Source organism: Sebastes umbrosus, chromosome 15 (genome assembly GCF_015220745.1).
Source record: "Sebastes umbrosus isolate fSebUmb1 chromosome 15, fSebUmb1.pri, whole genome shotgun sequence".
Classification (NCBI taxonomy): Eukaryota; Metazoa; Chordata; class Actinopteri; order Perciformes; family Sebastidae; genus Sebastes; species Sebastes umbrosus.
In genome coordinates, this window is record NC_051283.1 from 3,679,813 (window position 1) to 3,691,846 (window position 12,034).

A 12,034-nucleotide genomic window follows, 5' to 3' on the forward strand; every position below is an offset into this window, starting at 1 on the left:
TCCATAGTCAGTGTATTACCTACAGTACATTTACCTACAGTTTTGAGAAGCAGACAGGAGTACCAACACGGGAGCAAAGCAATGTACTGCTGTGGACCGGGGCAGCAGCAAAACTTTAGACGCCAAATTTAGACAAATTTTAGACGCCTCAAAGAAGAACAATATCAGTTTAAGTGTACGCTATATTTAGAATATTTTCACCGTGTACCTTGCCGTCACCACAGTCCTTTCCAACGGGGAACTGAAGCCGTTGTATCCGTCTATGCTGTTGCCAAAGCCACCAGACTCCATTGAAGAAAACTGTAATTTTACCTTGTAGAACATCGGGGTTGCTGGTCTACGATTCTTCTATTTCTATGACTATCTTAGACCAGCAACTCCTGTGTTTTGCAAGGTTAAATTACAGTTTCCCCCCCCCAATGGAGTTTGGTTGTTTTGGCGAGAGCTTATATAACGGCTTCAGTTCCCCATCGGAAACATAGACTGTCTGACGGCAAGGTAAACAGGCTAAAATATTCTAAATATGGCGTACACTTAAACTGATATTGATTTTTGTATGTGTCTAAAATACGTTTCGCTGATGCCCCCCATCCACAGCAGTACGTTACTTTGCTCCCGTTCTGGTACTCCTGTCTGCTTCTCCAAACTGGGGGCGTGACGACCGCCATCTACTCTAGGTAATACACTGACTTTGGATAAGTAGCTCATACACCCCCACTTCAAAACACCCAACTATCCCATTAAGTACTGAGGACAGTATAAAATTGATCTCATTCAGGCTAAAATGGCATGTAAGTGTTTTATTAGGATCTTTTTTAAACACCTGGGACTTTAAGCCAAAACCAAAAAAAAGCTTCAAGCAAACAAGCTCGACTCTAGAGATTTATTTCTCACCGGTTTTGGACTTTTGATCACAGCTACAAGCTTTTTCATTCAGACTGAGCCAATGAGCCGTTAAATCTACTGACTCTAACTGTGTTCAACTAAAAGTGAACACATCAGAAACACTACATTGATGTGCAAAACAATCGGTTTTCTACTGTTGGTCAAAAGCTTTGAAATTCATCTAAAATGTAACCCTCTAAGGTAAACTAAAACTGTTTTACTGGCCAATAATTACTATTATTATAGATTTTTCAGGGAGCAGATTCAGTTTCTATCTATTGGAAGTTTTGCTTCATTGTTTTTCTCATTGCCTCTCAATGACTAATACTGCCCTGCATTAGGTCTACATATACTGGATGTTGTAGATTCAGGTAGGTAAACTGCTGGTATGACTCTGTATCCGCGTAGACTGAGAGGAAGTCATCTGCTCACCTTTGTTATGTGTAAAGGCCGTTTTACATCCAGTCAGAGGAGAAAATAGAAAGAAAAGTTTACAATCATGGACACTTCCTCTCTGTGCAGAGGGGTATTAAAGGGTAACTTCAGTATTTTTCAAACTGGACCCTGTTTCCCCATGTTTTTGTGTCTAATTGACTAATGGGGATGTTACAACAATTTTTGAAATTGGTCCAGTATTGAGCGATAACGCTGTAACCATCGGCTGCTCACGAGCTGGGAGGGCAAGTGAGCAGCGTCAATGTAACATTACGTCCAATAAAAGGGCTTGTTTTCGCCACTGACAGGCTCAGATTATTATAAGTGTCTGACAACATGATGGAAAGGACTCTACAGAGAAATAAAATGTTTTTTTCTCTCCTTTCACTTGATCCGGTCTGTTTGTTATTGTGTCCAAGAATTCAAAGACCTCGCCCACATTATCGAAATCATCTAAATATTCAGGCGTTGACCGTTTTAGATAACACTAAGCTATGCTTTCTGTACTCCCAACATCTCCTTGAGCGAGACTCTTCCCATAATGTTGTCACAAACTTTTTTAATAACAATCAGACCCTGTCATGGCAAAAACAAGCGCATTTTAGTGTACATAAATCGGTGCCGGCTTGCCCCGATTGCAACATATTGCAGCCTGTGAGCAGCTGCCATCTACAGCACTTTCCCTCAATACTGGATCAGAAATTGTTGTCCCCATTAGTCAGTTAGACACAGGTTGAAAAACGCCAAAGTTACCCCTTAAACCTGAAATGTGCTTCTGTGTCTAATATGCACACTCGAGATACGAGCTTCTTTGTTCTGTGTAGATTGTTTCTCCAAATTCAGTACCACCACGTGTCTTTCTCTGCTCAACCAAACACTTTTTTTTATTGTGTGAATGATGCACGGCACGACATCTAAACACGAGGTGTGGTTAAGATTCTGTTGTAAGATTTTAAGGATGTGCAGTTCAGCTAGACAGAAACCTCTCCTCTTCGTCCCTGCACTCAAGTATGTTCATGTTTATCTTCTTTACTGTACGCTTCATCCTCAACACCGGCCCAGGCAACAAAATCAGGACTAAAAACCAAAAAGGCAACAGGCTTTTGAATATTGTCGCCTCAGGAAACTACTAGCCAGTGCAGCAGGTGACCCTTGAGATGAAATATCCACCACGGAGAAATTTCATCTTTTCAGTTGGAAGCCTGTGTGTGTGAAACCGAAGACCAGAAACTCATATCACCACTTCAAGATCTCCACTGAGAAACACGGTCAGTCCTAAAAGTATGGCCAGCTAAGCTAAGTGCATAAGCAACACACAAAAATAAACCCCTCTGGGTCTCATTTATACAAACGGCCCTTTGCGAAAATTTCAAATACGAGCCAATTACAGAGAAAGTGATCTTGATGCCAGAAAGAAATCGGCCTCAAATATTTTCTGTGATGAAGAAGAAAAGAGTCATCTTTCTGACAATGCAGGTGTGCGGTCCTGCTTGTTCTTTGAAACGCCCTGTCACCGATGATAAAGCCACAGAGGTTCTTCTGTAAATGAGGCCTCCGGAGAGGACTTTAAAGGTAAAGTGAGAGAGAGAAAGTGAAAGAAAGAGTGGTCAGCAAGGTTATCCCCGCCAGGGCAGAGAGAGAAGATAAATGTAGGTCACACTTATCCGACCTCGCCACCAAAGAGAGAGAGACAGGGCCGATCTGTGTCAGCTGTAAAACAGAGAAAAAATAACCAGGAAGGAGGAAAACTAATGAACGGATCAGAGGATAAGGACAAACCGACCTCTTTGTCTCCTTTCTTTTTCCTCGTCTGGACTGAAAGAGACTCCACTTCGCTCTCGAACTGGTCCACCTGCATGTTCAACGTGTCTATCGTATTCTGGAGGAGAAGAGAGGGAGAAAAGGTTAATAGTGTGACAAGGCTTTTAAATCTAGAGCTGCAACCATTAATCATTAGTTGTCAACTATTAAATTAATCGCCAACTCTTTCGATAATCGGTTAATCGGTTTGAATAATTTTTTAAGAAGAAAAAGTCTCAAAGTTCTCTGATTCCAGCTTCTTAAATGTGAATGTTTTCTGATTTCTTTCCTCCTCTATGACAGTAAACTGAATGTCTTTGAGTTGTGGACAAAACAAGTCATTAGAGGACATTGTCTTGGGCTTTGGGAAACACTGATCGACATTTTTCACCATTTTCTGACATTTTATAGACCAAACAACTAATCATTAAATCGAGAAAATAAACAGATTAACTCTTTTTGACCAGATGCGACATATGCGTGTATCGATAATGAAAATAATAATTAGTTGCAGCCCTGTCTTAAACAATTTGTCAATTCAACTATTTATATTCGATTTATCATTAAAATCTTTTGAGATTTGCTGCTTTTCTTCATCTTAGAAACTGAGAATCTCTGGCTTTAATTAATAAGCCATCTGAAGACATCACCGTTGCTTTTAGGCCATTGGAGTTGTGACATTTATTTTTTAGACCAAATGTATGTATATGTATCTATGGACTGTACTGCACTGTTTACAGATGGATGACACTAAAGTCTCTCTTATCTCAAATGTTTTATCGATTAAAAGAGAATAACGATCAACATATTAACCTGTAATGAAAAAGTGAGTTGCAGCGGTAGCTACAAGTAGGTCTAGTTGATGCGAGTAAAATTAAATCTAGATGTTTTTGTGCAATCACATTGATATCACAAACTGTCCCAATGACCTTCAAAAGAGATTTTTTTTACAGATTAAATGTATGAGAAACTATCAATGGAAAAAAGATAGGAAATAAACATGGACGCATTCAATTTTGAATTCACTCACATTACTTGACCTTAATGCAGCCTGCAAGACTACAAAAGGCAACATTTAAATAAATAAGTAAGAATGCAGCTAACATATTATTTTCATATTATTATTGTTTTTCTGCCGACGAGTCCCGCACATCTATGGAAACGGCACAATCAAGGCTCGAAGTAGGAGGAACTCAAAATGTCTTTTGTGCAGTATAACACAGTTATAATGGCATAAACCATGAAAAAAAAAAATTACATATATATCTTTGATCATTTATTTTACAAAAATGTGAATAAAATGGAAAGGAAAGAGCGTTTTTCCAAGTGCCCACAAGTGTTACCAATATTGGAAATAAAATAGGGATTGTCAGAAATTTGAAAATCTGAGGATAATTTCAGTTTTTGCAGTTACGGCTATGATAAATGGTGTAATTTTGGCAATTTTTTTCAAAGACGACATGCCGTTCAAACCCGCCGGCAGGTTGTGGGGTTCTTAATCTTTTTAATTTTGGTCTATAAAATGTAAAAAAAAACAACAACAGTAAAACCCACATTTTGATATATGAAACAATAATAGTAAAGTCCTCCTAACTCTCTCATCACAATATGTTTTGTTTGAATGTTTCACCATGGTATAAATATTAGTAGCCTCTTTGTGGAGACAATACACAGCTGTGATGTATTAATGTAAGTGGCTGCTGGTTAATGAGGTTTTCACTCTTTGTTTTTTGTGAAAGTTGAGACAATGTTTTGTCTTCATTTTGGTTTCGGTTCCACTTTTATGTCACTTTCAGTTCCACGTTTTTGCTGAAAAAAATTTAAATTATTCCCAGCAGCAAACTCCGTTAAGAGTGACTTCACGTCTGAGGACATGAACGATAAAATTACGGCCACGCCTGAACCAGAGTTTTTTCCAAGTTTACTTGCAATTAGGTGATTCTGAGACAAGAATAACTCACCGTTAGCCACGTGCCGACCTCCTCCTTCTCTTTCTGGGCCGGGTCCACCTTTTGGGCCAGACCCAACCCTTCTTTAGAGTACGCTTTCGTCTTGGTTTCTCTCTCCACTATTTTGAACCGCTCCATTTGCTGCAAGCAGACACACGCACATAGACAAAAAGACAAACAAATCATGTTTAAAAAAAGCTGTAAAAAAAACAAAAAACAATCCCCCTTTCAATCTTTTATATTCTACGAGCAGAACAGTTGTCGCAGATCTCATCATACTACAAAGATAAAGAAGAATACGAAGAGAAATAAACTTTCAGTTGAATTTAAAATACCTTTACAGCGCAGAAAATATAGGTTTTCTTTTTGTTTTATCTGTTCTTAAATAATCTTAACATTGATAGAGCTGTAAAATAGGAGAACTCAGCAATAATAAATGGAAGTCTGGCACTAGAGAGGAGCCATTAAAGCCCACTCAGCAGACCAGAAATAGGACAGTCTGTTGCTGAAGGTTGTTACAGCTTCTTCTCTCCTCTAGAAAGTCCACAGCAGACCCGTATTCAGTCAAGTCCTTAATCACCCTGAGGACGAGGCTCTAAACTGTAATAGTAATTTGATATATCTGTATCTCTGTGGAAACACCCAGTAGATTGTGATGTTTCTAATAAACCCCCGGCCGCTTCCTGCTGGATGATGTATAATTTCAGATCAACCAACACAATTACGAGAAGTCTTGAAGTGCATCTTTGGGATAAAAAACCAACTCATCAAGATCAGAGGGAGCTGGCGAGCTGCTCTCGTGCTTCATTGTGCAGGCAGGTGGCTCACATTCAGTCCATCTCAATGACCTTCATCAAAGGCTCTGGGACCTGACGGGCGGCTGAGCTACGCTAAAGAACAGCTGTTAGATATCGAACCAGCTCCCATGTTTACCAGCTCTCTGTGAGAAACGCCATAATGAGCTGGTTGCGCTTCTTTATTTAAAAGGGTAATCTGAGAAATTATTTTGGCATCTAAAATAAGATGTTTGGCAACATCTTTAGTCGGTTATTGCCATTTCATTGTTAGGGCTCAGGTGATAAAAAAAATAAAACTAAAAGGAAAGTAAAGAAACGCTCTGGATCAAAACCAGCAGGGATTCATCACAGACATGGACTCTTACCCCCCCATTAGACACTATTGCACGTTACATTGACGTCTTCAAAGTCTTTGGGACTTCATCTCTGTACACAACATTGTCTTTTTATACTTCACACTTCGTCACATATCTACACAAAACTGCCACTGCTACAAACGGCACAGCTCTTTCATTTGAATTCAGATATTGTACATACTGTATATTATAGTAGTTTTATATTTCCATTGTAATTTTCTTCTACACAGCTTTTCATTTTAATTTGGATATATTGTACATATTTCTGATAGTATTTTTTGTATTATTATTGTATTTTTCTTCTATTCTATATTTATGTTTCTTTTTTTTCTTAACTCACTTTTATTTTTAACTTAATTTTCTCTTACTGTGTTTATGTTATGCAATAAAACACCAAAGCAAATTCCTTGTACGTAAAAACCTACGTGGCAAAAAACCTGATCATTTCATTATGTCCGATATGCTGTTACTAGGACTGTCCTGAATACCATTTTTTGGGATTCGAAGCTTCAGGACAATACAGCTGCCGAACTACTGTACACACACACGCACCTTTACGCATAAAAAAACAGTGATATCCGTCTGAGAATAACTAATAATAATTCATGTTAAATATGAATAATGAATAGTGTTGTGGGATTATTCCTTATTTCATGGGATATTTGGGGATTTATACTATACTTATTACATACTTATATATATATAAAAAACAGAAACGAAGCATTCGAATACTGATTTTGAGGTTGATTACCATGGCAACGGTTCGGGTAAGCCCTAGCTGTTCCTGTAGCATTTACAGTACAATCATTTACAGTCTATCCCATTTTAAAACACACAATATGAAAGATTTGTCTACGTTATTGATGAGTTTGAGATTAGAATGAAGCTTCCACAGCTTTCATTTGAGCTCCGAGGAGGACAATAGTGTTACTTGAAAGCTGCACATATAAATATACGGGGGGGATACGACTATCTGGAGCATCCTGGTTAAGTGTATTATGTTGTAGGAGTAGTTTGACAAGTTTCTATGGATGTTTTAGTATATTTCAGCTGTGAAAACTTTCTACTTTTGACTGATTGAATGAATGTTGATTGCAGTCATTTTCCTCCATGACGAACAAAACTGACTTTTTTTTTTACAGCTGCTATTAAACTCTCCAGAGGGTGTGTGTTTGATATTCAAAGCTGAATTTCACACAAACTGATAACACTAAATTATGTTGAGAATTATAATTATTTTTTAAACTGTGTTTATATTTTTTAAAAGTGCTATGTCTCTATGTCCGTCTTCATTATTAATTGTCTTGTGGTGTTTTTAATGCCATGTGGTGAATTCAGAGACAGTTTTCCACATTGTTGACAATAAAGGTAACTAAAAATATCTGCTGACATACAGTATTATTCATTTATCTAGGTATTACATATGTATGCAATTTGGTTTCTCAAATAATCAAATCATTTTTCTGTTCTAGTGTTTGCTACTCTGTAAAAAAAAAATGACATCAACTCTTAGACCCTAATAGAAAGGGTTGAGAAAAAAAATCGCAGTTATTTAGTTAAAAACTCCAAAAACTGTCATACCACAAACATCATTTTTTAAGGTCAAGACTGAACTTTAAAAACTGCAAAAATAAGATATTTTTTGTTTGTGTTATGTTACACAAAAACAAATGTTTCAGGAACATAAATGACAAACGTCAACACATGTAAAACACCAGTATAGAAGTTAGTAAGTGAGTAAGTAATGTTGGCCGATACATTTTGGTAAACTGGTAATCTATAATCTGATGTGACAGAGCTATGTCATTGCCCTACATATGAAATAACTCATTCATCATCATTTATAAGACCTGGAGTTTGTCAAATACATCTTTTAGACTTTTCTAGACTTTCCAGAGCTCAGAACAAACACAGTCCTCCAGAGTCAACGGAGGTCCTGGAAGGGAGGGAGGGCTGTAATGAACAATGACGAGTTCTTACTCACCGTTTCTATGAGTTTGCGGTTCTCTACTAGCTGCCTTTTATCTTTGATCTCGTTGGATGCAACCCACGTCTTGATCTGGTCTCGAAGACGCTGGGGGACCAGAAGAAGAAGAAGAAGAAGAAGAGGAAGAAGAAGAAGAAAATATAGAGAGCGGGGGAGGGAGAGAGAGAGAGATGCAGATACATCAGTGAATGCGTGCAGAGACTCGTCCTCAACAGTCATGGATGGTGAACTTGGTGTCTACATGCAGCAAACGGGCTTCGCTTGGGAGTTTGGTCCTCATGGTAACACTGAGATGAAGCACACACACTTCCTCTGGCTGACCAGCATGATATTTAATACCACACAACACACATACACACATACACACACCTCTATGTGTGGGCAGGTTAAACAATATCAGATCAGCAAACAATCAATGTCCTTTCATCCAATGTCAGAGCCCCAAACTGGAAACTCATCAGACCTCAACCAGCCAACTCTGGCTGTTTCTGTTTCACTTGCTGATTGGCTAGAAATTAGACCCCTTATTATAAACCCCTGTTATTAACACATAATATCTGTATGAGGATTAGGGCTGTACCGAATAGTCCAAAGCTTCATTGATAACATTGAAATCATCATTCAATGCTGCGCAGACTTTTATTTTTGCACAGTTGCAGGTAAAGATCAGGCTACACTAGTATTATTATTTGTAGAATTAGATTCCAGAGTGGTGGCTGCGTAGGATTGTTTCCAACTTGTGTGCGTCCAAAAGTCAAAATGTATTGAAAAAAAGATAGATATAATCATTCCCACTCCTCCCACTTGCCGCACACAGAGGAGGCACCTGTATTCATGTGGCGGTCTAGCAGCAATCTAACAGCCCCACATGTTACATTTATACAGCCACAATAACAACACAGGGTGATGACATCAACAAATATGATGGCACACATTAGAGGCTTCATTTGAAAACCTCAATATAAGCTTTGAATGAGAAAAAAGAAGACATTTGGTACAGTCCTAATCTGGATATCTGACGAAAAACATGAATAATCCCAGTGTAAATTCATACAGAGCGCATTGCAGACTGGAGCTGGTCTCACGGATCTCAGCTAGGTGTAAATGTAATCTAGATCTGAAAACAGTTGAATGATTAACCAATTAGTCAATAATCGGCATCTGTTTAGTAATTAACTTAAAGGGACAGTGTAGGATTTGGTTGCATCTAATGGTGTGGTTGCAGATTTACAGACAGACACGGGGGAACCTTAAACCATGAGCGCAGCGGCCTCAACCTGGTTGTCTGCCGTGCGCCTCCGGGTACCCAACTCTCCTCCCTCCTTCAGAGGGAGCAAGGGGTTTGTGGAAGCAGCATACGCACGCACGCACTATAAATAACGACTATTCGAAAAATCTAAAATCATAACTCATCCCTAATTTACACTCTGCACCTCACGTCACCGCAGTTTCACATGCGTGTCGGAGAACTACTTCAGGCTAAGTAAAAAAAGTGAAAGGCTCTCTCTAAACCAGTGTTTGGTTTGTCCGTTCTGGGCTACTGTAGAAACATAGCGGAGCAGTATGGCGGACTCTGCGAAGAGGACCCGCTCTCTAAACGGCTCATTCTAAGCTAACGAAAATATGATCAGGTGATTATACACTATTGAAAACATAGTTACGAATATTGAAATTCCATTTCTGCCAATAAATCCCCCCGAAATGTTACACACCGGATCTTTAAGTATTTTATTAAGATGTGTGTGCACCGTCTGTATTTACCTGTAGCTTTTTAATCTCTTTTTTGAGGTCTGCTTCATATTTCTCCTTCTGGTTTGCGTTAGCTGCATTGTGAAGCTGTGGAGGAAAAGAAACAAGAGGTTTAACAAGTTGTGGTCCAAAAACAATACAGTACATGCCCTTGTCTTATACATGTATTCTGTAAATATTGATAATGCAGTCTGTGACAAGTTTTGCCAGACTGTCAATGTAAGATTTGCTCATAATTTCAAAATTAAAATGTGTTTTAGCTTTGTGCTATCAATTAATTTCAAGACAACTCTACTGATCTCTGTGGAGAAATTAAGTTTTGTTGCAGCAGCAAAAGAAATGCAATTAATTAAGAATAAAAGATAAACACGAGACAAAATAGATTATAAAATAAGCTGTTAAGAACATGAACATTTGTAGGGTAAGACAAGCCTCTCGGAGTCAAACAGACTTGTAGTGATCAGCATAAAGTTCTGCAGCACAATAATAAATACAGGATATAATGAAGGAAAAAGGGCAACTGGGATGTTTGGTAACTAAAACACTGACAACGTTGTGCCTCTTTATTAGCGGAACAAATCTACACTCTGGGCCTCTGTGCTGCTTTTAGCTCCGTTTTAATAACAGCTCAGTTTATTATCAGTATCATGAGTATTCTTTCTGTTGTGGCGATGGGAGGATTTCTTTTTTTAACTGAAGCCTTCGTCCCAGCTAACAACAGCTAGAGAAATTAAACTCAGAGGCAGGTGAGGAAATAAATTAAAGTAACGCAGCAAAATAAACTGTACAATCTGAAAGCACTGGATATTTTTTTTAAAAAACACAAAAACATTTCCTTCTCACAGACGTCCTTCACTCCTCTAAATCTCCGTCTAAATAAATGTACCATCCACAGCACAGACCAAATTCACCAGAGTTTTGTCAGTATTTATTCCCCAATTATAAAACAAATAATGATAATTATGGCTGAAACAAATCAGTTAATTGGCAGAAAAGTAATGAGTTTTTTTATGTCACAATTCTCTGGTTACAGCTTTTCAAATGTGGATGTTTGTTGGTTTTCTTCTCCAATTGTTAACTGAATATCTTCAAGACATTTGAAGATGTCAGCTTGGACTTTTTGGGAGATGTGGCACCATTTTCTGACATTTAACAGATCTGGTTCCAGCTTCCCCTAAAGTAATCTGTTTTAAAAACATTGTGAATTGAATGTTTTTTACGTTTTGTAATGTGGATCAGACTAAAAAGGGCTCTGGGAAATAGCGAAGGGACTATTTTCTTACAATCTAAACCATTAATGGAAACAATAATCTATGAATCGATTATAAGTCTGGATGACGATGCTTCCTCACCTTTTGCCATATGTCTTCAAACTGTTCCACTCCTTCCGCTACTTTTTTCAGACATCGATCTATTTCACCTGCGAGGAGAAGAGACGAGCAGAATAACAGATTAGATAACGGAGGCAGTGATACTGATCATGTGAAAGTGAATATGAACATCAACACACCCAGGGACAGTTTCCAAGAAGCAGATTTAACTGATTATCTGGAGTAAAAACCAAAGAGTTCAAAGTAAAGTAGTCTAGGTAAAACCTTCAAACAGGCCGCTGGACTGCTCCCATTTTAGATCACACACACAAAAACAACAAACACTCCATGAAACAGCGGCGCATTTACAAATTGTGTTTGACATCTCATGAAATATGCATGTCCTAAAAGGTACATTATGCTTGTAAGGTAACACACAAACATACTGTATATCCCGTGCTCACTCAGCTGCCAGTTTATAGCAAAAAGTAATGCAGTCTAATACAACAGTCCTGAAATAAACCCCTTTATGAAGGTTACAATGTTCAGTTTGTGTTGAAACTGTTTCAGAGAGGTGTTGATTAGATTTTGGAGGATGCAGTGTGTAGTGCTGTTAAACTGTACTGCATTAGAAGCCTCTTGCACACATAGTTCCCTGTAAATTTCTGGGATAACCTTTCAGGCAACGATAGATATTTTCACTATCCACTCATGCACTACATTCAGGAATTAGGGCTGTGTATCGGCTAGAATCTGGCGATACGAT

General features: G+C 38.3%; 1 protein-coding gene across 2 annotated transcripts in view; it reads right to left on the reverse strand.

Annotated features, from left to right (window-relative positions):
- The window catches only part of LOC119502914 (CCR4-NOT transcription complex subunit 3-like), a 49,220-nt gene that overhangs the window by 22,729 nt on the left and 14,457 nt on the right, over positions 1–12,034 (reverse strand). For both annotated transcript variants that reach the window (XM_037794198.1, XM_037794199.1), the window contains exons 3-7: positions 11,311–11,378; positions 9,971–10,045; positions 8,207–8,296; positions 5,082–5,210; positions 3,104–3,199 (exon numbers count right to left, since the gene is read on the reverse strand). In XM_037794198.1, the coding sequence (XP_037650126.1) occupies positions 3,104–3,199; positions 5,082–5,210; positions 8,207–8,296; positions 9,971–10,045; positions 11,311–11,378 (458 nt within the window). The remainder of the gene's footprint in view (positions 1–3,103; positions 3,200–5,081; positions 5,211–8,206; positions 8,297–9,970; positions 10,046–11,310; positions 11,379–12,034) is intronic.